This window comes from Saccostrea echinata, unplaced genomic scaffold, assembly GCF_033153115.1.
Source record: "Saccostrea echinata isolate AGI-Se365-2 ecotype Australia unplaced genomic scaffold, CSIRO_AGI_Sech_v1 ptg000010l, whole genome shotgun sequence".
In the NCBI taxonomy this organism is placed as follows: Eukaryota; Metazoa; Mollusca; class Bivalvia; order Ostreida; family Ostreidae; genus Saccostrea; species Saccostrea echinata.
In genome coordinates this window covers 12,197,618-12,224,123 of record NW_026889759.1, presented here as the reverse complement: position 1 = coordinate 12,224,123, position 26,506 = coordinate 12,197,618, and the positions used below count along the sequence as shown (strand labels likewise).

Below are 26,506 nucleotides of genomic sequence, written 5' to 3'. Positions count from 1 at the left end.
AGTTGATCGTACAGGATTTCAAAAAAGTCGTTTAAAGTCAGCATTTCGTAAATTTTATGGTCGTTATAATGACCTCTTTAGCAAATATAACCTATTATTGGGTCGTATTTTGGTCGACTTGTTTCATACCAATTGTTAGGCCTTTGTTTTTATACTGAATTTGACAAAGAAATATTCCGTTTACCTGATCAATACATAGGTTCACGGCCGGTGTGACCGATCAACAGGTGATGCTTACTCCTCCTAGGCACCTGATCCCATCTCTGGAATTTCCAGCAGTCCGTGTTTTATGCCCTCTTAACAGAATTGTACTGTTTATAGACTTTTTTAGATCGATCACTGCTTTTTATCTTCACCTTTTTCATTCTATTACGACCTTCTTGATAACAGTTGTATTATCTTTTATCAATACGGAAAAGAATACACATTTTCCGTATATATAAAGAATGGAATTTATTTTGTGAAAGTGAAAGGATGTATGACAATAAAACACGCCCAAAATTCGTAGTTTTGATCATTTTTAGACAAAATAAACTTCTAAACACGATTATAAATATATAAATGATGAACTTTCAATAAACTTGAACACTTTATTCTATAACTAAAACATATACATGTACTATATTAGGTACTTACTGTCGTTTAAGTGAAATTTCTATCATTGAATCATTATAAAGGAATCTCAACTGTGCAGAAATAACAAGTCTTTTAACGCTGAAAATAGCCCTTCCACTTAGTATAGTATTGACCAGAAATAGTTTAGACTAGACTGAAAATGCATCCTAATATTTATTCCAGACATGCATTTTATAATAATCGGAGCTGTTTATGATAAACATTGTCGATATTGTGCTGTATTACACATACTGCTGCTTCAAGTACTGTCCGCAACCACGAATCAACTTTTTCGGCAAAAACTTTTTATTCTATTAATAATTTGTATGCACAGTTGTTAAAACATCCTGATACTTTTGGCTTTTAGTAGGTGGAAGTCTTCCAAAGGAAGTCTTTAAGTCCTCTCTCTTTGCAGCGTTCATTTCGAATAGTGCATCAAGTCGTTCTTCTTTACTATATATATGTGACAAAGATGACAATAACTGCTCAATTCGATCCGGGAATAAGTCGATCGTGCCTTCAATTGTGTTGTTCCCTCGAACATCATCTGGAGAGAGGACACCCCTATCCGCCATGCCTAATCCCGTCCACAACTTAAAGCGGTTCATCATGAAGTCAACAATTTCATACTCGTTGTTCTGCTTTGCAATGTCTGACCGTACAGCGCCGAATGTCTCGTTTAGAATAGACAACAGCATGTTGACAACGATGAACGTTATTGTAACGACGTAAGCGAAAATAAAAAATGGCGTCATTACTGGCTCCACCATTTTCATGTCGTAAATATCAAACTTGCCCATCATCATCGTGAGGCCAGATTCACAAGCCGTGATAAAAGTTTTGAATGATGTGAGACTTCCAGCATAGACCAGGTAGAAGAGTTGGATGAATGCCAAAAAGACGATACTGAAAATTATACTGAAGTGCATTAAATCTTTACAAGAGTTCTTTAAAGTAGAGGCCAGTAAGGACATTCGCTTGTTGAATCGCAATAGTTTTAGGAATTTAAGTGACGCAAAGAAGACTAACCATCCTATTATATAACTAAAGAGTTCACTCCAGGCTCCTACATACTGAAACTTCATATATTCGTTACCGTGGGAAACCTTAAATCGTTCCGTTAGACGGTTGGTTTCAAACATACGATAGAAGTAGATTACTATGGCCGTCACTGACATAGAACAGATTCCGAGTTCAACTAAATTCCAGAACTGTTTAAAATAAGCGAGTTTTTCTTTAAGCATGCCTCTGAACAGTTGGAAAATAAAGAAAACAGTGAAACCAAAATAGACTATCTCACAAGCTATTTGGAAAAGCATTACGTCAGTCATGTACGGTAACAACATGGCGGGTTCAAAACGATAGGACGGAAATATACCCTGACTTGGACGGACTTCTAAAAGCAACGTCGCTATCCCAAACAAGTTAATTCCAGGATTATAAACGGTGAATTCCACGAATATCGCTCGAGTATACTTGTCTATCCATCCGTCTCTTTCAAGACTATGGAGTTTCGTTCTCAATAAAGTCGAGTTTCCACGAAGGCGCACAACATAACCTCCACCACTGTATAAAAATCTGTCCCCCATGTAGGGATATCCATCCAACACACTGGGCTCGGTATAGCTGTATTCTTCCCGTTCGGTTGTGTAAGTGGCATTCTGATAAACAGGATTCCAGCCAATACCATAGTTCTCCTCGTCCTGCTCTCGCATGTCGTATTCATCATTACACTCATGCACAATTGACTGCATTGCATCGGCGACTCGACAGGATCCTGAAAGTGAGATTCATGGTTTGTAAGTGCAAAAAGAATTTGAAATAAAATATGTATCTGTAAAAAAATTATAAATATTTTCCACCTTATATTTTTTTCTTTTAAATGTACATATATATGCATTACGAGTTTCAAAAAATGTAAATTAATCACAACAATCCTCACCTGGTTTAACTCGAAGTTGTCGCATGGTAGCGTATCCCATGATTCGTGATTGTTTGTCATTGATGTAGCCACGTAAAAATACTGGTTGCCCATCATTGTACCATACACCGGCTCGGATACCATCGACCATTCCACTTTGCGCCCAAACCCAGAAATCATCTTTGTTCTTTATCTAAAAGAGACGTTCCATATTTTACCCATACCTAAACCCCAGGAAAGTATTTGATGATTTTGGGCTAAAATGTGAAATTTTTCTTACTTTTAGGAAATGGTGTTTTGTGTCGTTGGTGTTTATAAAAACCTTCTCTAAGCTTGACTTGTAGTAGTAGGACATATAACTACGATTTCTGTAGCTAATGACCATCAGAATCCACAAGAAAAATGAATAAAACACAATCTCCCGCACTACACCCCACATCTTGATTTCTTTTAGTCTGACTTCCCGCGCTTTCTCCAACAGACGTGGATCTGGTGGTTTGTAAGCAGCTTTCCTGGGTTTGACGAAGCCCACTACAAGCAAGAACGTTGTTAGTGGAATTTAACATGAACAGCTGCAAGAAGATTAATTTTCTAGGAAAAAAATACATGCATTTTTTTTAATTTGTAGTTAACATGTACTTCAACTAGAGCCGATCACCCTTCACGTGCTTTAATTAATACGTTAATTACTTTCTTTTTCAAACATTTTTAAAATAATATTTTTACATAAAGGCATTACTGTTATCTATATCATGAAGGTATTCTTCGTCTGGAGCCAAAGGAGGCTTCTCTTCATCCTCATTATTTTCTTCGTCATCATCTCCTCCGGGGTTTTTAATCACCAGAGAGAAGAATATTGCTGTCAGGATTACCTATATAGAGTAATAGTGTTGATTTATACACAAAAAACCTGGTACAAATCTTGTTCTCAGTATTAATTTAGTAATGTTTTGAGAATTTTTTTTGGCCCATGTTTTATGCTATCACAGTGCTCTACAGGTAGCAAAAATTATTTTAAAATCTCATCACCAGCAAAATTCATAAATATTGTCATCTATTATGATTAGTTTATGTTAAAAATTACTAAGTAATCAGAGAGCTATCTTTAATCGTTTTCATTTCTCTTTACCTTGATTGGTTGTGTGATGAAGATAGAGGTGAAGAAGGAAATCAGCATGGACGTTATCCACATCTTGCACTTAATATCCTGGAACATGACACCATAAAATGTAACAAAAGCGGCGGACACAAGAGTCGCCGTCCAGAGTAAGATCCAACCAATAATGACAAAGTACCATGGAAGATCACAAGTTTTCTTCTTCTTTTTCTTGTTTCCATTTTCCGCCAGATCTACGACAGACATGGACGTGCCACTCCGAGTGATAGCTGTCTCCGGTCGGGCCCCTTCAATGAGTTTGGATGGAGTAAGACATCCACTTTCATTCGAGCCCTTTAGCGTCGGATGAACATCGAAGACGGATGCCACTGGCTTTGATTTCTCGTTTAGTGCCTTTGCCACACGAGATGGTCGCTTATTTCGAGGTCGAGATTTGCGGAAAATGAGAATGACCAGAAAGTTGACAGGGAACACTATGATGTTGCTTACTACTCCAATGTATATCTTTAAGAACAAATAAATCAATATTATCATCAAAAATGGTTTACTAAATACATGCATCTACTTACAATTTTAAAAGCAATTGGCTTTGCACTTAAAATGCCGAACTCAGTACCTGTTCAGGAGTCAAAGCAAATGGCCCAAAGGTGAAGGCATTGTTGTCAGACTCTCCTTTTTCGTAGAACATGGCGTTTGTCAACATAGACATGAATAAAAGACAAAGACAGCAGGACACACGCTGGGCACGTGTAAACCTGCTCTGAGGAGGTCTGGCTATAACAGAGAACCAGAGATGACCATCACTTAGACTCTTTGTTGTCTTTTCTGTGAAAAGGTGACTGAATTCTGTCATTTGTTCCTTGCCAGCTACAGGTATCAGACGGTCAATCTAACATAAGGAAGAATTAAAAAGTGTGAACAACTTACTTGTGATTTTGGATAAAATGTAAAAGTGAATTTTTATTATGCAGATTAGATGATACTGTACCATTCCATCGTCTTCTTCAACAGCAAGCCACCTGTTGCAAATAAAAATGTATTTCTGGTCAGTCTGTACATCGCGTAAAACAACATTCCGTAGGTACCAAGAGGCAAATTTTCCTTTTCCAGAATTATCGTGCCAGATGTGCAGGTAGTTCAAAGCTCCCAGTGGTCTGAAAAGAAAAATAAATTTTTATTGTTATGATAAAAATTCTAACAAAATTAGTGATTTTTCAAACTTGTTGCAATATTCACTTTATTGATAAAAATACTAGAAGCTTGATTCGTTGTCAATCATTTCATTATTGAAGAAGGTAATTATATATAAAATTTAAAATCTATGTATATATTCAATCAACTTAATAATCTTAATATAAATTGATTTGGGTATTTTACAGTGTCTACCTTGGAACAGACATGAGAAATCCATCCACACCACCTCGTCTGAAGATCTTCCTCTTCTTGTCACTGAACGTTCTGACATCTGTCTCATCTTCATCACCGGACAATATAAAACTCACCTACAGTCAAACCATTCAAATTAATGAAGATTCTCAGCTGAATGACAGTCAAATATTACACAGTATGTGTCTTATATATCTAATAGAAGAAAAAGAAACTAGTTGGTCCGTCCAAACACGATCTTACGTTGGAGTCGGTACCAGCTTTACGTCTCATTCCTGTGACAACTACAATCTCGTAATAGTACTTGTCCTTCTTGTCATTATCCTCTAAAGGAGTCAGGCCCAGCTACAAGAAACCAATTTAATAGACAGGAATGGATTATTTATTGTGAAGTCGACGTACAGTACACGAATGTCGATAAAGAAACATTTGAACCTGCAGGTTCTGACTAATGAATTGAGCATTTTAAAATACCCTTATAAGAGGAAGAATTAAGGAGATATATTGTTTACCATTTCTATGTCTTTCTTGTCCTTGTATCGAGCCCAGATAACTGCAATGGTATAGACAACAAAAATCACGATCTCCGTAATATAGAGAGTGGGGTTCTTAAAGAAGTCCATGTTGGAAAACACAAAGTTCCAGTCAATGGTGTTCGGAACGACAACCCAGCCGCCAGCAAATGTAGTCATGTGAGTACAGACACAGTGAATATGTTTTCTGTTTGTCAAAGGACCAACCTAAAAAGACACCACAGTAAGAGTTTCATAGGTTTTAAGAAATAATTTGTTCGCCAATTCAAAAAAAGATATACAAGTTAAAGGCTAAATATTTTAAATTTTACTTCGCATCCTCTTGTGTCCCAGTCTTGAATTGTTTCATTGAAAAAACGGCATGTAGAGCTCACGGTCTGTATGGTGTAGTTGGTTGAGAATGCACCACTTCCAGGCGGGAAAGTTGGTGGTACATGTGACTTAGAAATATAATAATCATGCTCCACACCGGACATTTGTCTGACTCCAATTGTCACTTGACCCTGATAACCATTGATGACATCACTTCCAACAAAACAAGTATAGGGGTCTGGGGTACTATCAGTACCAAATAATCCTGTTCAGAGAAAACATAAGCTTTATTCCAGAATCAGTTTTAAATCAACAGACGGTTAGTATTTCGTATGTTAATTCAAGTTCAAAGCTTTGCTTTTAAACCATTTAATTATTTTTTTCAAAATCTAAAATAATGAATTTATATAAATTTCAAATTTATGGTGGTTTGTAAATTATGGATAACAAAAAATGGAAAGCTTTTTAACATTTTGTCCTGAATTATTTGATTTTAATTGACAGGACAGAACCGCTTAAACAGGTCCTGTTAAACCTTACTAAAGAAAAACACACCTTTGTATTCCATTTTGCTGGGTACCATACAGACATGATCAAATTCTGTTGAAATATTTTTGATGTCACCAAACTTAACTAACACCAGAAACTGCAGATTAAGATCTTCCAATCGGAATCGAACTTGTAGAGCAGCACGAGAAGATGTGATCTCAGTTGTATGATAAAAGAAGTATTCCCAGTCTCTGTCAGGTATAAATGGGATAACGTATTCCTCCCCAGGTACCAGCATGTTTCTGTCCAGAGGGACCTTCATTTGAATTGGTGTCACTGCTTGAGTGACTTGTATAGGACTATCACTGGCATCATAAAGATCAATGCTGAGAGATCCACTATACTTTGATAGATCTTTGGCTTGTGGAGTGAACGCATGTGGATGGAAGATGGAGTAAGATGACTAAATCGAAAAGAATCTTTTTTAAAAATTGGTAACAAAATGTTTCATTTTTACATTTTCTTAGTCTGATAAATATGTTTATACTGTATTTCATGTTTTTATAATGTATGCCTGAAAGAAAACCCACATGAATATCTCTTTCCTATTCAACTGGTATGGACAAAACTGATGAAGCAATTCTTACTTGTAGGACAACTGTATCATTTGGATTACACGTGTCTTTGAGAGAGCACCAATCTGGCATATCAAAACTTCCATCTCCCAGGCTGATCGTCTTGTTGGAGAACTGATCTGCTCGGTTCTTCTCAAAGCTTAGAACTATAGAGGTAGTAAATATCTTCACTGGGGTCTCTCCTTCTACCAGACTCTTCTGGAAGATCGTTCTCAGCTTTGAGTACACCGAATCGGCTGTGCGCTGTACTCCTTGGGTCTGCAGATGCAAAATGAAAGTATAATTTTATTTAAAATTTCATATTTCTTTTTTTATAATCTGAATAATTGATATGAATATTGTAAATGTATCTATTTTTGTATGTATTTTAAAACAAATATATGTTCATATATATATTTAAGAGACTAGGTACAACTTATTTTATATTTCACATTTAATCGGAAAAAATAACAACTTTTAATCGGTCGCCCGCGGGTTCGAATCCCACTGTTGGAGGTGGAGACCAGTCCTTGGAATGAGACCGTATAAACCGATGTCCCGTGTCTCAGTTGGTGCTGGCACGAAGAAAATCACTCACTGCTCAATGGCCCTGAATGCCGAGTATAGTTCAAAATTTGCAGGTATCCACCGGCAAGTGGTGGCGTCTCCATATGAGTGAAAAATTGTTGAGAGGAAGATTAAACACACAAAAAAAAAACTAAAACAAAAAACAAAAAACCAAAAAAAAAAAACCAAAAAAAAAAAACCAAAAAAAAAAAAAACAAAAAAAAAAAACAAAAAAAAAAAAAAAAAAACAAAAAAAACAAATAAACAAACAAAACACTTTCAATCGTAACTTACAGTACTGGCTTGGAAATCTTCATTTGTATAAGCTAACACTTTCTTATTTGCCCTTTCGCGGTTAGTGATACTGGATGGAATAGCTTAAACAAAATAAGTCTTCAATTACTAACCAATGCAAGAACACATTAAAATTTGCAATTTGCAAGCTTTTATTCATAATGTATATTTTACTTCCATGATATTTATTCACCCTTTTCTACAGATTCTAAGTCTGTGTCGTAATGAGCAAATGGAGCAACTGATTCCATATCACCATTGGTAGGGTATTCGGTGTGAACATTCCCAGCCTAGAAATAACAAAGTCACCCCAATAGTTACAAAGGGCTCTTAGGAATACCTACATTTATTGAAACCCGGTTTATTTCTAAATGTAGGTTAAGAGGTTTAATTATGTTCTAAGTACAATCATCTTCTTTTAGAAACAATTTGTTTGATGTGAACACATGGAAAAAAAGTACCTCAATGAGATTAGAGAGTGTGTTAATGATTCCTTTGGCGGCAAGTGTCAGTTCTTCTATAGGAATCTCGTCTGCTTGAGCTTCCAAAGTATTCATCATGTTCAGCGTTACATTCTCAATACCCTCCTATTAAAATAGAAAACTATTAATTTGAATTATATCTGTACAGGGAAAAATTACTTTTTCAAAAATGAAATGCACATCACTTTACCTGACAACTTCTTGCGCAGTTTTCGGTATATTTGGTCACCTCGGCGCACGTACTGGCAGTAAGGGCGATAGACGAGGGAGTAGCTATTGTGACTCTTTGCAAAGCATCTGCTATCTGGTTTGTAATCTACGTGATTTTTAAATTAAAAAATTAATCACACACTTTGAAACATTCTATGATTTATATAAGTATGTAAAAAAATACTATAATAAGTTTGATTTATATAAAAATATAGAATTGTAAAAGAAAAATAAATTAAAAATTGGTTTATTCTAAATAAGATTATAGATCACAACGCTCACATGAGTAATCTTTCTCACTAGAGCATTTGCATAGGGTGAACTCAAAAACCTAAAAGACACTTAGCAAATTTTTGCATATAAAGAGAATTGTCTTGTGTAATTTGTGTACCTGGGCATATACTTCTCTTTCAGTCTGATATTTTTCTTCTTTCTCGTAAGTGGTTAATGACTAAAAATAAGACAAAAACTTGTCAAAATTCTTGATAGTGAAAAGAAAATATATACTGGTATACTTATATTACGATAAACTCATAGTTAAGGATAGACCATCAGCAGAATTTATAATACAGATTTCTCTGTAAGGAGCATTATATTTTAGTAAGTGGATACCTTGTCAAATGCGCCTGTTCGATTTACGTAATCCGGACCAAGTCCTGTCGCTGTCTGAGTTCCAGCGACTTCTACACCGGCATACTCTATAATTACGGTAATTAGGGTTATCAATTTAGTAAATAATGATTTATTGTAATACATTCTAAAGAACTGCATCAACGAACTTAAAAATATTTTGTCATTTAACTCTTTATTGTAACAAATGCATATCAACTTTCGGAATCCAATTCAAATTATAAATACAAGAAAAATAAGTCCAATTAAAAACTCATAAAATCTCTAACTGAAATCTACGTAAAGTGCATACGATGGATTAATTTGAAAATTGACTCAGCTAATTATACGTATTTTTTTTTAATTACTGGGGACATGCATATGGTATTGTTTGCACCAAGACATCTCTCCTATTATTTGATGAGGGTGTTCTAATAATATTCTTAAATAATATATCCATGAACTATGCTCTATTTGTCGGTGAATACATTTTCATGCACTGGTCCACAATTCATTCATTTTTGAAATCTTCACATGCAGTCAGTGTGAATGTAATATCAATCCTGCTACTCATGCGTATAGTCTAACGACCTTACCTTTGTTGTAACCTCAGATAATATTCTCAAACACAATTTTATTTCGCACCTGAAATTCTTATATACAAACATATTAAATAGCATATAGATATATATCGTTAAATGAATAGGATGCAAACTACTCATGCATATTAACCTGATGTTCCATTCTTACTCGCCATGTTGATCATACTGGCATACATCAATGCCACTTCGTTAACTTGACTAAGATCCGCCCGCGCCAAGGCGAGGTCAAGTTCATCTTTCAGTTGCACCTGCATTGCCCCCAGTTTTTCGACAACTTCATCTCTTGCCATTGGCTTAACCTAAATGTAGAAACACTGCATACATATATAGAAACAACAAGTTTTTTTTCAACGCTATAATTTGGTATTCAAATATCATTTAAATATTTTCAAATTAATCATAAACTCGGCCTTTCTTCCTTCATTATGAATTTGTTACTTTAGTTGTTTTGAAAGGAAACGATAAATTCCATTTCGCACTTGTCCTGAAGCAGCAATGCAGCATTTAGTACCTGAACAATTCCTATATTATAGTCAACTGCTGCTCCATATACGTCTGCGATGCGTACAAAAACCTGCATTTTGTTTTCGTCATAATCTGGTCCTACCGGAAGTTGCACACTGTAGGAGGAGACGCTACCGTAAATGATCAGACGTTCCTGGGGATCATCTTTGAAGGTAACTGATTGATAAAAAATATTTCAGTCTTCAAAAAAGTTTATGTTAATTTAACCTGAAATCATTTAAACAGCAATCAGAATTATACCGTACATGAATTTAAACTTTTGTAATTTTTGGAGAAAATATTTGATCGATGACTTCAAATTTACTGTTTGAAAAGGAAACTGAAAATACTGTAGGATGAAAATTTTCGTGGGGATATGAATCCGTGGGTTTTTTTCATGCCACGAAAACAGTGAAAATAATACCTCATGAAAATAAGTAATTTCACAGTATTCAAGTAAAACTCAAACTACTTTTGTTATGCGATCGTATGTTTGGCGAATCTCTTTAAAATAAATATGCCAAAAGTTTATTCGTAAAAGTTATTTAAAATGATAAACTGTGTTGGAAGATAATATACCGTAAATACGATACGAATCTATGCCATCTTCATCAATCCATCCAGAACACGTGACCTCGAAGATCGCTACCGTCGCTACTCCAACGATGGGCGAGATTGTGCATGTTCCATTACGAGGTGGGTCATTTAAGAATAGTTTCATATATGCCTTGGCTTGCTGTCCATCCTCGCGCTTGGCATGGAGTTCAACCAGATAAGTCTTTACAGTTTTATCCAAATCAAACATAGATGTTCTGATTGCAATGCTATTTGAGTTAACCCCTATTAAAAAAAAGAACATTATTTCAGTTCAGAATGCTCTTTTATCAAATGTAATAAGCTTTACAAAAAATAAGATTCTTAACTTCTAAACAAAGAATATTTCGAGCGCGAGGTTTGTGGCAAAAGGTAGATAAAAAAATTCTTTTAATTCAGATGAGCATACTAAATATTAAAAATAAAGCTAAGTTTGATGATGAAAGCAAAAGTACAATACATAACATGTGTGAAAAATGAAAATAAAATAGGAGTTAAATGACAAAGTTGAATATAATATTCTAAACAGTTCTACGAGCTAATTTCAGTTCACAAATAGAAATAATTATGAAAAAAAAACCCTCCAGTGATGACAGCTACCGGTATTTCTAGAAATGAAATCACTCGATGAAAAAAAAACCCACTGAACTATTTAAAATCTTTATTTGTCAATCTATATCTTTGGTCATTCAATGACTAGTGTGTGTATTTATTTGACATTATGGTACCAACTGCAATATGGGTGTTACCGTTCTGGTGCCAAAACGAAATATGGGTGTTACCATTCATATAGTTGGCTCTGTATAGAACCACTTCAGACCAAATATCTTTTGCATAACCGATGCAGGTATTACAGTGGTATTTGTACAACGAGTTGCATTGCAATGTTAAACAAGAAGCAGTGTACAGCCATTGCTGGCATACCCCACCCCCACCCCCAAACAAAAACCAAGAATCTGTAAAGTTATTTCAACCAGCAAAAGACATCTAAAGTGCCTATTTATCAAAACTATTGTACCTCATAAACCACTGATTGAGTGTGAGCGAAATAAATGGATTTTGAGTCATCGAAGGAATAAAAGATTTTTCTGCATAGATATAGGAGGTATTGCAAGACCTTAAAGTCATATCAAGCGCTACAAAACCCTGTACAGCTGATATGGACATGGCAACACCACTCTCGAAATAGAGTCAATATTGGTACTCCAAGTCTTCTGAAGGAGAATTGCAGATATCCAAAGACCTTCTGTAAGGCAAACATAGGTAGCGCAAGACCTATAAAATCCCTGGTATTGCACAAGACCATCTGTATAGGCAATGCAGGATTTGCAAATAATTATGTACAAGCAATATTGAAACTGAATGGCTTTCTACAAACAATGAAAATGGACTATATACCACTAAATGGATTTTATGATTTTCTCATAAATTTGGTGCACATTTTCCCGTCAAATAGAAAAAAAAAATTTTTTTTGTTATGTAAAGGTTTGTAGTGTGACTTTATTTGAGATTGTCTTTTCGTAGTTTTACCTTTGGTTATCAAAAAGAAATACTTTTAAACATCTGTCAGACCAGTTTCTATGAGGTATATTATCGATACCATAATAACCCATTAAATATAAATCTTTGAAAATTTGCAAATTTTTAAATCCGACTTCTGTCATAAGGCAATGCTTAACAACATTTGTTTGAAGTAATTTTCCCAGTGAAAAATTATGTATGGATTAAATAGCTACATGAATCATAATAAAAAAGGCAACATGTATTCTCTACTTAACAACTTATTACTCTGTGTTAATGTGACTAAAATATACTATAAATCGCAGTTAAACATTAAAATCGGTGATGCAAAGGACAAAGAATCTACAACCTTTAAAAACACTCGGCAATAACAATCATAGTTGCTTACCAATTACTCCTGAAAGTAGATTTTAAAGTATTAATATGAGCAGCATATAAAAGAAATTTTTAGTTAATAAATACAAAATAGCATGCTGAAACAAGTGATATGAAAAACTATATGATAAAGTCCATCTAGATATTTGAAAATAAATTGCATCAAAAGAATGAAAAAATATCATAGTTGTTCTCTGTTAATACATGCACAAAAAGTGTTAAATTAAAATTGGCCATGATTGATAAATAATAAATTCAAACAAAATATTACCAACAAAAGATATATATGCAGAGATTTGTGTAGGTGCATCAGAGAAATCAAGTACATAATACTAATCTTAGCATATCATAGGGCCATCGTAAAAAGGACAGCAAATTATGCAAAGATCCCCCCCCCATTTCCCTTTAAAAATCATTGTTCAATACAACCACTCATCCATTGTTTTTGCTTTATCCTTTGAAAATATATTTTGCAATTCTTCCGTTTAATGCTAGATTCGTCATAGGAAGATGTGATTAACATTTTAGTAATATATGATTAATGAAAAATTTAACTTTCAATATATCATTTAAGATCCTGAAAGTATGATTAAATACCGCTTCAGAATGTTTGTTTGTTAAAAAAAAAATAAACCGATAAAAACCAGTTTAAATATGATGCAGTGCATGACTTTCTTTGGTTTATCACAGTCCATTTTAAACAAGTAACATGCAATTTAATAGCTCAAGAGTAACTCACCATCAACATAAGTAGGAAGTTGTAGAATTTCTTTCCAGGTCCACTGATAATTACTTTGATAGATTTTCCACTCGAATTGGGTGCCAGGTGTACATCCCGAGCACTCACTAAGAAGACTTAAACGACTAGAAGGACGTACGAGTTGTCCACCTTGTCGGGGGATACAGAGTGCGGTTCCACAACTTAAAGAAATCAATTATGAAAATATATATAAAACTTACATGTATTAAATATCCCACAAAATCAGAAATAAAACTATTATTCAAGAAGAATACTCAGTTTCGAAGTATCATGTTCTGATAAATCTGTTAATAATAAACCGTAATGCTGCAGTGTATTGATCAAATTCTTTGGCTATCTGTTGGCAAAACGATTTAAAAAATCATATTGACAGTTTTTAAGCTGTCATAGTGTGGAATACCCGTGAAAAAAGACAATCTGCCAGGTTTATTTTTCTTTCTTTCATACATTTTAAAACTATTGGCATTTGCGTTGATGTAAACAGCAAACTGATCCCACCTCCTGAATTTCCAGGGTTTTATGCCCTATTCACAGATTTGTATTGTAGTTTTTTTAATGACCGATCGCTGTTCATTATCTTAACCTGTTTCATTGCAAAGTATACTTGTACTAGCAACAATGACATATATATAATACAAACATTACCTAATAGTCAAATCTGGAGGATCTCCTGCCACTATTTCTAATTCAGCAGTTGTTTCAGTCATTCTATCGTCCTTTTGAACTTGGATCTTGAAAACGTAGGTTTGGTTTATTTGCATGTTGGCGGTATCAAAACTTAGTGTTCCGTTATAAGTATCGATTCTCCCCGGTCCTTGTTTGAAACAACCGCCATTGTCAGCAGGATTACTTCCTAGCTGTGTGGTAGTGTATGGTACAACAAGAACATCTGGACTAGGAAAGGTCTCATCATTTCTTCGACACCACCAAGTGAAGTTTGAAAACGTCTAAAGACAAAAAATTATTTTTATCATGATACTATCGTTGAGCAGTGCGCCCAGAGACAATTTTATCCCTTTGCACGTTTTAAATCTTATTTTCATATCCTTGGTTTTATATTAAGGGTAATATAATTTATTAAACTACATTGATATCAGAAATAACGAAAGGAAGTTAAGTTGCTCAGGTAAGTTAAATCTGATTTAAATGTATCTGTCAATTTAGATTTGTTAATTCTGTGGAAGTATCAATGTATCAAATACTGGTATAGTGAAAAGAGAGTCTCAATAAATACACCCTTGTTACTATATTTCTATAAGCGTGGAAACCCCTTTCAAGAAACTCATACCTGAGGAAACCCTGTAGCAACGTCTGGATCAAAGGAATATGTCTCAGGCTCAATTGTAATCATTTTAGCGAATCCTCTTTGGATTTTAGTCATACCACCAGGATACACTATGGCAACAAGATCGCTCTTGACAACTCTGATGTAATGGTCAACATTTGCGCTGAAGTTTTCGTTTTGGACAAAGTCCGTTGACACCATTTCCATTCTGTAGTTTGTTCTGTATGAACCATAATCCAAGAAGCGGGGTGGTAAAGCTAATTCTGCGGTCTGATGAGACGGCAAGTTTGTGATGTCTATTTCCTGTACATCTTCACCTGTGTTTTCATCAATCTTATGGACTGTCCATGTTTTTACATTGTCTAGTGTTTGTGTACAATATATATCTGTAACACCGACAATCCGTACTTGAGCACTTCGCTTCACCTCTTCTGGGTTGTAAAATACCGGCTTCAAATCTTTGATGCTAACCTTGGGTTGTGAACAATCTACATCCGATATCACATGAGTGAAGTTAGCAGAGCAACTGGAATACGCATTAAATCCTCTCACAAATACAATGAATGTGTCCATGGTCATATATTCGTGTTGTACTTCTGTTATGTTAGATAAAGCACCTATATAAGGGGCTGGTCCAGTAAAAGTACTGCACATCGAGGCGTCCCCATATAGTTCGCCAGGAGTACCATCACCAAAATCTACATGCAAGCATGTAGCAGTGCCCTGCATTCCAAAGGTTATGTTAAACTTTTTCCATTGATAAGCAGAAGCCTGTAGGCCACCATCATCTACTATTATATCTTTACATGGGTCTTGCATCTCGATGGATTTGGTTATAGTGACTTGGTGTATCGGGTTTATTGGTTTGATAGAAAGAGTATATGTTTCAGCCTGGAAAAAAGATAATATTTATAAAAAGCAGTAGTTTGAATAAAAGATGTTGACTTAAAATAAATCTCATTTTACTCACTGCTAGACTTGTAAAGTCCAACTCAAACAAAGTCTTCTCTGTCTTGTTGCATGCTAAAAAGTTAACTGTTCCTTGGGCAAACACATCATAGTAGACAAGAGTCCCTGTTGTACAAAAATAAAAAGAAACAGAATTATTTTGTGTTTATTTAGTTGTTTTGATGTCCATCACCTTCATTAATGACATTAATTAAAGGAACCTGATATACCTGCTGTGCATGTAATGTGTACCCTTAAGGGTCTGTCGCGTGGAAAAATATTTTTGGAGGGTCCGAATCCATCCAAGTCGGATCCATTTAGAGGAACTATAGGCTTCCATTTGAGGACAGCATCACAACCAACAAATTTTCGGTAGATGCCACTCTATAGAGAGGGAAGGTAAAAAAATCATTACGTAGACACTAAAATTATAGAAATATGTTGTCTTTGGTTTAGAATTATTTAACCAATCAGAAAGTGTTCTTACCATTACTGTTTTTGTTACTGATGAGACTTTGTTAAACAGTGTGAATGTTGTGGAATAGTGACCAGCTTCACTGTAAGTAAAGTCCCACGTTTTGCTGCCTCCCTGGGTCATGATGGGAAATGCTACGTCACTTGCAGTTGTTCCATCACCATAATCAATATTCTGCTTGGCATTTGTTGGAATGGGGTCGTCATAAGTAATCGTGTATGATATCTTTTGTACTGTTAATTATAAAATAATTGTAAATAATTTTTCAGATTCTACATACGTGGGTTCAGATTCTACATACGTGGGTTCAGATTCTACATACGTGGGTTGATCCAAAAGTAATGTCAAAACTGCTATAAAATTTTTAATAATCAAATGTTATCAACAAAACTTTACATACTAATACGGTATATATCTCTATCTATTTTGACTTTTGCCTTAAATTTTATTTTCATCCAGATATGCAACACTTTATATAATATCAAAATAAACACAACGTTGGGTCTCTTCTATCGGCAAGAATGCAGGGACGTCGTTATGATGTTCCTCTTCGATACTCATTTTGAATCTGATGATACATTAAATTTACACATAAAAGAATGAAATTATGTATAACATTTGGACAAAGAACAAATAATTTTAATACTACAACTCAAAACAAGACGATATATAGCAAAATAGCATCAATGTTTATTAAAAAGAAGCACAAGAGGTTAAAAAGATATGCAAATGAACTGAAAATGAGTGCCGAAAAGTAATGTCATAACGACGTCGGTGACATTCTTATAGTGCAGCGATAGACAAAAACGTAAGTTGTGTTTATCTTAATATTTTAAAATGTAATTTATATAATCGATCGAAATTTTAAGGCGAAATTCAAAATAGATAGGGACATTAGAACGTCAAATCTTGTTGATAACATTTGATTATTAAAGATTTTATAGCGGGTGTGACATCACTTTTGGTACAACCCTCGTATATGTGCCAATTAATAATTTTTATTGCAAAATATTTTCTTTTAATATTTCTGTACAACATGACATTTTTTGTTTGAAAAGATTTTTTAAATTAATTTTTTGTGATTTTTAAAACCGGACACACATAAAAGAAATGAATTTAATAGCTACCCAAGCTATACTGCGAAGCGGTCTATAAGAAAGCGTAAACTGTTCCAACCCTGGTTATACAAGTATATCTTTTATAGCTTTTAAATCTATTTCTTTCGATATAATTTTCTATGATAATGTAAAAGGGAAACAATTTTCTTTCAAAAATGACTCTAACTTGTGCAAGATTCGAAATGCAACACCAAGCAGAAAAACCAGTACGTTTTTGACATCAATCATTTTGTGACATAGGCAATACGTTATACGATGACACGTTACAACCACAATGAAATTATAATCATTCATTAATTTATTTCTCACTAAGAGCAAAATCCTGAGGAAAAGTTGACGTTAGCTGGAAGTTGTCCGTGACCTTTTCCTCACAGAAGATCGTGTAGGTAGCAGTCTTTGTCTCCAAGGCACTTTTGGCTTCCACTTGGATTGTGTCGCTACCGATTGTTGTATAGGTGTAAAGTTTGGAATCAAAACCATCTGGACTAGACCCTGCAATATTAATTATTTATTATCGTAGGAAATATCTCGGCATACGACAAAAGAATATTCAATGAACCACGTAAAGAATTGAAGATCTGAATTCAAAAGATGCAGGAAATTCTTGATGTTTTAATGGTAAGGACAACTACATATAATACCTTCTTCCTTCAACCAGGTAAAAGGTAACTATAAGAAAATGCTTAAAAGCGCTGCTTGTGCATAAAACTTGTATTATCGACATTTTACAAGGTATGAATGGAGTGACCACTATATTTCTTCCGCTGAAAGTGTCCATAGCCTTATAGTTTGGTCAAGTCCATTTAATTTATGCGAAAAAAAAAACAACAACAGAAAAACGTGCTCTACACAATCAGAATCATACTTCTGACAGTTACAACCCTCCCTTTAAATACAAGACAGCCATTGACCAAACCTCAGTATGATGTAACTAACATTACATATACTTATGTTTGTAATAGTTTGACTAGGAATCTCTTGAAAAATGAAGGGAAATAATCCTGTCTCAGCAGTTGCTTGACCTTCGTAGAATGATAATCGCACATGAAATAAAGAAAAATTGTTGTCTGTCTATTTCATTAGAAGTATTTTTTTTTCTTTTATCTAATTGAATTCTTCGAAAACAACAGATTTTTCGTTCATTTACAATATTATAATTTTTTGCTTCGGTTACATTGCATTCAGGGAGAGTTGTCTGATAACATTACCCATTCGGTTTTGGTAGGGTGTCCAGGTTCCTTCAATTTTCCATCTTAGCTGAAGTTTGGCACCAGTTCCTCCTCTTTTCATTTTCACCCGTAGATCTACGGGATCATTACGGGGTGCGTGAGGTGGTTCTGGTTCTATCACAAGATCAACAATTTTCTCCACTACTTCAACTGTTGTCGTAACAATCTGGTGACTTACGATGTTGGAGATATTGGCGGTGACTGTAAAGGTCCCATCCTCTCTGTAGGAATAAGGATAGCTATTTGTCAATAAAAATGGAAGAGATGCCACTGGACGTCCGTCACCATAATCTATTTCTATTGTTGCTTCGTTTGGTGGAAGTCCAACTGGACTTTGAGAAAACGTGAAAACTACATCAGCTGGTGGTAAAAACAGAACGGGACTAATTGTGTTGAACTGGATATCTTTTACTGGAGCTATTGCAAGGTAACTGAAAGTGGATGTGTTTGAAGAATATGCATTGCTGACTGACACTTTCAATTCATGATTTCCTAAAGTGGAGAGTGTGAACAATTTTGATACATTCGTGGTCCATGTTGGTATGTTTTGTGGCGTTACTGAAGGTGGCGAATTGCCAACCGTATGTTCCCATTGTATGTTGACATTAGTTCCCCCTGTTGCGCTAATTGTCAGTGTCACCACATCATCTTTAGCAACAGTTCCAAATCCTAGAGTAGGATTGATAGCACTGTCGGACGTAATTCTCATGCCAGCTATTTCTGATTCAATTCCAAAATTTGTTGTGATTTGTTCATTGCTAACCAAGTTGTATGCTGTTAAATTCATTGGAAATGAGGTTATGGAAGCCTCCGCTGGAAAAACAGGAGAAGAACCTTTTCTTGCAAATGTGTCAATAGAAAGGGTTTGTAACACTCCATTAAATTCCAACAAAAACTGGGGGTTAGATCCATCATCCCACACGAAATCAACTGTGTAAGGTGTGTTCAATAGGGCACCTGCGCGAACGAGGGCTAGGCCTGTGATCTTTCTTTGGGCAGTCACAATAACGGACACTGTTTGACTGTTGATGTTATTACTGCATGTTACAGTTATTTCGTACGTTCCATCTTCAGTGAAAATGTGATCAAAGTTGTCGTTTGGTGGCGTCGTTACTGAGGTTGTCATAGCAAATTGGACACCATTCTTTTTCCACTCACACATGTAGTCAGATCCATTCGTCATTCCAAGAGTTATCGACGTCACTTGCGATGTAACTGCTGGAGAAGCTGATAAAGAAAGACCATTTATTCTGGTTTCTATCTTTATAGTCGTATAGTTTGATTTAGAACTTAGCGCATTTGAGCAGGTGACATTAACAGGGAACGTCCCAGGTGTTGTGTAGGTATAAGTGTGTTGTAAAGTTGTAACATTTGTTGTAGAACTGTCGCCATGATCCCAAGTATAGATTATGCTAGTGCCTGTAAAATCAAACATACAACATATAAAGCAAAGACAAGACGATTTAACGGAAAAAAAACCCCTATCAATTCAACTATCCATTTCTTACCTGTATGTGGCAACACTTGAAATTGAACTGGACTACCATTCTCTGCATACTTTACTAAGTCCAGTGCACACATGTCAATACCCTCTATTATATTCATCACCTCAGAGAGCGTCAAAGATGCTGCGAGATCATTATTTTTGACAAGTACTCCAACTGTTTTGGAACCAAACGTTGAAAACGTAAACGGTAATTTTACATCGATTCCAGCTGATACAACTGCTCTTAATAAATGTCTTTTGGGGGAACTCAAAGAAACTGCATTTGCAAGTGAGAGAAAATTGGCACTTTTCAAATCAGAATCTTGAGATGAACTAGAAAAGGATTTCAAAACACCTCCTAGGCTTTTATATGCTACTATATCGCCTGGCTTGACTTTTATGTTGTATGCAGTTAGATCAATGGATAGATAGTCATATGCAGGGGAAGCTAGTAAAGTGTGGGGTATTGCTGCAACTTGTGTTAAATCTGTCCTTTGAGCTCCACTGTATCTTGTTGTTGGTGAAGCACATGTAGGAGAAATGTAATCCCAGCAAGCACCGGAAGCAGGACAAAACTGAAGACCTGGTGAACATGTACGCTCATAAAGGTTTTCACAAGTTCCAGTGCATTGATTGCTATCAAAGCAATAATCTGCGCATGATGGTCGTAATATCTGTTAAAGAGAAAGGTTTGAAACTAATATAGTTCGTGTCATTGCTGAATCAAAACTCAAATGATATGTTTTCGATGTATTTGCGACATGAATATTTCATGAAATTGTGATGTTTGTATGAACTTGCATAGAAATTTACTGCTCCCGCTGTGTGTGTATAATACTCAAAACCAATCAGCGTTCCATCCTGCTGTATTTCTGATGCCGGCATAATTACAAAATCACTTGTTACTTCCCCAGGCAATAGAGATGATGACATTGAAATGAATGCAGGTCCCGCTGTGTATATTGGTGGATCTGTTTTGAAAAGAATAAAATAATAGCAAGATACAAGGAAAATGTTGAGAAGATTTTGACTTCTCCTTCCCTCCATCCACCGGTGCTCTTTTTGTTTCAAAATTAAGGCAAATTTAATAAGATAGTTTCTTTTTTGTTGCATATACCTTTTGGCATATTTAATAAGGTTTAAATCAAGCTAGTCCTATTTTTGCATTTTTTGGTCATTTTTTTTATATTGTGGCCCTATTTTATTATTACTGATCTCTCTATATTATTATACCCTCCTTTTCTTAAGAAAATTCGGGTTTATTTGTTGTTACCCTGGTCCGTCCGTCCGTCTGTCACATTTTCCTCTTCCTCAAACTCCTCTTTTATTTCAAGCAGTAATCAACTAATCTTTTTGGATAATGGTGGTATCATGTAGATGTGCAATACGGTTTTCGAAATTTCAATTTTATCCTGGGTTCGAATGGGGTTAAAAATGATGTTTCCCCCCTACTTTCTACTTCTTACTTTTTCTACTACTCATTTTTCTTGTTTTTAAAAATTAATGGAATTTTTTAATAGATTCAAGAAGACATTATCACCAAGTGATGGTATCAATTAGATTTATTTTAGAAGCAATGTCAGGTCAAGGTCGTCATCTTTTTCCTTGACATTACGAATAAAAATTACTGTTGCTAATCATGCGATGCCTACTTCTATTTCAAAAGATTAAATGTTTTCTTTTGCATAAAAAGATATTACCATATAGGGTCTATCAGATGATACTACAGAAATATTAAGTTGACATAAATAATTTAACGAAAATAGATATTGGCTAATCTGAATTCCCTCTATTTGTCTTAAATTTTTAGGATAGTTCTATTTATATGCGTCGTATATTTAAATTTTTCTTATTTTCACATATGGTAAAGTAGTTATATAAAAATACAAAACGATACAAAAACAAAAAGTTTTGACCGTTTACTAAGAGAAAAAAAACACTTTTGATTTTTTGCTCAATTCTATACCTAGATTGGAAGCTTTTAAAAGCTTATTAAATTGTAGTTTGTTTGGAACATCATATTTATTTGATATTTTTTAAAACTTTAGTTCATTATTATTAATTTTACCTACATTTGAAAATTTCTTTAAGTCTCTGATTGTTTAAAAGTTTTAACTAAATTCATTGTTCTATAGTAATTTTAAGAAGCAGAAAAGGAGATATTTTCATACGCCGCCATTCCGCCAAAAATATAGTCCCTGCTAGATTTCAAATTCAGTTTACCATTTCTATTTAAAGTTGTACAATTATGATGAAGAAAGAAAAATATGATCTTTTCAATTCCTTACATCTAAATATATAAGACATATAAGCAGATATACTTTGAATATTTCACCTAGTCAGAAACCAGACAAGAATCCCTCCTTAAAACTTGGTTCCCAGAACTTCTCTTACATTTTACGCAGTAGCCTAAATATCTTTTGGAAGATAAATGGGGGAGTTCTTCGGGTGTGCAATATTGTTTCGGAATTTTAGTTTTCACCCTTGTGGCCAACTTGAGGTCGAAAAAGTTTTCACGGTACAAATTTGGCTGTTCCCTCTTTTTTCTGAAACTCCCTCTTATAAATTCAGAATTACTTCATTACAATCTTTAATTTTAGACTGAAATATATTTGAGATATCATAAGAGGCCCATGGTCATATTCTCACCTGTGCATATAATGCTTAATTTGATACATGTATACATTTTTCATGTAAATTATAGAATAACTTTTGTGGCTTTTAAAAAAAGTTAAATTAATTTTGATTTTTAACATGGCACTTATAAATTCATATTATGAAAGATTTTGTTCAACAGTAGACAATAGCTGGTTTTTTTTTTTTTTTTAGATATATAAACTAATTTATGCAGTTATTTCTCAGCAATAGGAGAGACGAGCTGGTTGGGTATGGTTATTAGGGCGAAAGCAATCAAAATCTTGTTTGAAATAGTTTTCTATTATAAAGAAGTGTCACAATTTTAATTCTTGGTCATTTCTCAAAGGTTAAGTTCACTGGGCAGTGGGATAAGGAAATGGTGTCCTGCCTATAACTCTGTATGAAAAGAATATAAATGTATTATTTCGTCCTGAGAAAAAATTAAACTTTGAAAGTATTAAGATTGTGTGATATATTTCTCATCGTATTTTTGAAAAAAAAAATCATCCTTTTTAAGTAAGCCACCAAACGTATACACCGTTTCTTGGGAAAACTTGAATAAAGCACATCATATATTTCATCCTATGAACTCATTGAAGACGATGTACTTTATGTAAATACTTCAGATACAATGAAAATTTTTATTTTACCAGAAATATAAAATTTAGAGTGCTGGACTCCATCTATATCTACTGTAAGTTCTAGGTTGGTTCCAGCCATCACTGTAAGAATACATATAGTTTCCTCGTGTGTGGCTGCATTGTCTGGACATGACAGTGATGCATTATGGGGACGAGCTTCCACCAGAACCGCGGTAGTCGCTTCCTTTTCCTAAAATAAATTTATGTGCTTAAAATATGAAAGTGTAGAACGGCAAAACGGTATTCTTTTCAGAGACATCATATTATTCAATTCTTACTAATTTTCAAATAGTATACAAATATATAATACAAACCACAATAGAGTTTTGGTTGTCATTTCCAAACAATGTTATCTGGTACCGTCCTGGTGTAAAATATTTCGTCGTCCACATATCAGGCGCTGATTGGTTCTTGTCTGTTTTACCTCCATCATCTCCATAATCTAACTGGAATGTCAAGTCTTCTCCAGCTGATTCGTAACTAGGGGCGAATGATACGTCATTTCCGGTCTCAATAAGCGACACACTTGGTGTGATTTCTAGTCCAACAATTGGTGGAGATGTGCTGTATACATTTACGTAGTCTGGTCCTCCACATTTTATAGAAGTATTACCGACGCACATATCGGAACAGTTTGCTTCAGAAACATCTTTTTCTGTCAATGGAGGGAGCGAGTTGCCACAGAAACAAAACTGGCCTATGTGTGAAAAGGTAACATGATTAATATTCTTCATTTGTTTAAATTGACCAATATTTTTACGTTACATCAACCTCGAAGGAAAAAAATAATTTCAACAATAAGCGAGCAATTTTCATTTTAAGATAAACAAAATATGTATCCACGGTTCCTAAAACGACAATGTCACAGTTCCTTTGCTGATGTCTATTTATCGGTTGATACAATTTTTTTTTGCAGCTTCAAATTCCTTTTTGACTGCAACATGCATTTGCATTAATTGGTGTGTAATATTTTCTATTCCTCTTGCAACACGTAGTACATAAGCAGAAATTATTTTGTCCTGCGTATGTTTGTCAGAGCTGAGTCGCACTTAACATATGGCGAAACTTTTCATATGTAACGTTGTTTCTTTTTTAAATAGTGATTTTTTTGCTATTAGCAAGAAGTTGATGGATAGTAATATAAAATTGTGTAGCTTCATAGGAATACAATGAGACACAAGAACTCCAGATCAAGGACAAATTCAAGTCAAGGTTTTTATTATTAATAATTGAACAGTAGTCATTTTACCTAATTTATGACATATCTTATGTTACTTGAATCAATGTGTTTATCGTGAACTTTTCGGTTCGCATTATTGCCCTCCAAATATTATAACACTAGATGAAATGAAATCTCGCGCAAGCGCGAGAAGTTAAATTTTTTCTACTGGTAATGGAACATATTAGAAGTTTCTACTGACAATTAATGACAACTTAAAGGAAGAAGAAATACTTTAAATGTTGTTAAATAATGTTAAATATTGTTGGATAAGAAGTCATCAAAGACTCACAACCCCTTTTGTTGTTAAATTTTGAGTTTCACTTCTTATGTATGTTGTTGTAAAAATTTCGTTTTCACATCTTATGTGTAGGCCTAACTTACAGTAAAATTTCAAATGTTTAGCTTTGTTTCCATGATGCTATGTTTCCATTTCCATCAAGGATGAAGAAGCAGATATACTAACTCACTCATAGTCTCTCTATACATTATTCACTATTTGTAATATCAAATGTTATACAATTATTTCCATGCCCATTCACATTAATACTATATTTATTTTCATGTAGTTATTACATATCGACTCATTTTAAAATCAACATCTGGTTCAATGCCATAAACGAATTTCCATCTATACTAAGATCGGGGACTGTCAAAATGGATATGCACACACATAGTATGTATTATTACTTCTTATTTCTTCTATATCACTAAACTGGAGTTTTGATTGAATATTTCAATAATGATGTTTTAAGAAATATTAAATGATTGTTTGTTGTCAGTTTCATTAAAAATTGCAAGTAACTTTGATCTGCCAATCTTATCCAACACCATACTCTCTTTTTTATTTCACTACAGTTCATCGAAGACGAAAGTAGACTTTTAAGTAAACGAAGTGAATGAAATCTGAATTTAGATTACGGACATCACCTTATACCCATTGTATTATTAGAGGAGTAAGCATGAACTCTGTTGCAGTCCTTTCGGAGCTTATTTGCAAAATTTATTCATTAATAACTAGAGATGCAACATTTCCATTTTTTTTTCAAAATTCTTGTGTTTTTCTTATAGATGGATTACCTTGGGTGACGGCAGCATAGTTAAACTTAAAACTCCCACATTTTGTGGCACAGAGGGCTGGAGTCATTAACGAGGGAACAAAGTCCCCGGGTGTACTGCTAAAATATCGCTTTCTTTTGTTCTCCTTATAGCATCCTTTTGGGTCTGAAAATTACAATCATATTCAATCAATGCATTTTGTATCAAAAAAATATACTTAAGTAATACTAATTATAAAAGTCTCGTACAGAAGGTCACTGATACCATATGCTGAGTCTGTATTACCTCTACGTCACAATATCAAGAAACAACTAAAATATTGCTTACAGTGTTAAAGTAAGGAGTAACTAACATAAATGTCAGTTATCTATCGAAACAGATTTATAAAGGATCCTACTCCTTCTTTTTGTCCCAAAAAATATTTTCCTTTTTTCAAATTTCAAAATTACATACATTAAAAACCCTAATTTTCTTTTTACAATCCCCTGTTCGTTGTAGGATCATCAAACTTTCAATTTGATCCTACGGAAACTCTGTAAGGAAAACCCATTTTATTCGGCTAAGACAGACAGCAAATGAAAGCAAAATTGTCAAATTTGCAAGAGAGCGATGTTTTTTAAGACTATGTTTTTTAATCTTTGAGTTTATTCTCTATTCATTTACTAAAAAAATCATAAAAAAATAAGAAATACATCTAAGATCTATGATACTTAAAAATTCCCAACTTTCAATATTCTGTCTAAAAACCAGAAGAGAGGGGTTAATCAGTTTTACATTCAAATTCGTGATGTGATATCACTAACCAGATCATGTTTATCATGGTGCAAAGGTGAACAAAAAGTAGAATATTTATTTTCGTTTATTATTTCTATAATATTTTCAGATCTTCTCAGGATATTGCAAC

General features: G+C 34.3%; 1 protein-coding gene across 1 annotated transcript; it reads right to left on the bottom strand.

Moving 5' to 3' along the window:
- Positions 1-594: 594 nt before the first annotated feature.
- On the bottom strand, positions 595-25,744 carry LOC133184410 (uncharacterized). Its single transcript, XM_061319477.1, has 35 exons — positions 25,624-25,744; positions 23,639-24,021; positions 23,334-23,514; positions 20,848-21,017; positions 20,069-20,720; positions 18,540-19,979; positions 17,641-17,823; positions 16,226-16,446; positions 15,969-16,122; positions 15,761-15,864; positions 14,794-15,681; positions 14,151-14,452; positions 13,485-13,666; positions 10,835-11,095; positions 10,263-10,432; positions 9,882-10,050; positions 9,153-9,238; positions 8,932-8,991; positions 8,521-8,646; positions 8,310-8,435; positions 8,042-8,138; positions 7,849-7,931; positions 7,021-7,266; positions 6,440-6,836; positions 5,884-6,149; positions 5,552-5,779; positions 5,283-5,384; positions 5,040-5,155; positions 4,642-4,807; positions 4,270-4,542; positions 3,666-4,157; positions 3,276-3,408; positions 2,817-3,067; positions 2,558-2,729; positions 595-2,392 (listed from the first exon to the last, which is right to left on the bottom strand). Exons 1-35 carry the CDS (start codon positions 25,688-25,690, stop codon positions 930-932), a joined length of 10,410 nt encoding a protein of 3,469 aa, XP_061175461.1. The 5' UTR covers positions 25,691-25,744; the 3' UTR covers positions 595-929.
- Positions 25,745-26,506: the final 762 nt, after the last annotated feature.

What these genes read in the sequence shown, in the direction of transcription:
- LOC133184410 (XM_061319477.1), bottom strand. Translation starts at nt 25,690, where the DNA reads ATGACTCCAGCCCTCTGTGCCACAAAATGTGGGAGTTTTAAGTTTAAC. An exon ending in TCAAGTGTTGCCACATACAG is followed by an intron (nt 19,980 to 20,068) that starts GTAAGAAATGGA and finishes TTGATTTTACAG; the next exon opens with GCACTAGCATAATCTATACT. An exon ending in CCTCCAGATTTGACTATTAG is followed by an intron (nt 13,667 to 14,150) that starts GTAATGTTTGTA and finishes GATTTCTTTAAG; the next exon opens with TTGTGGAACCGCACTCTGTA.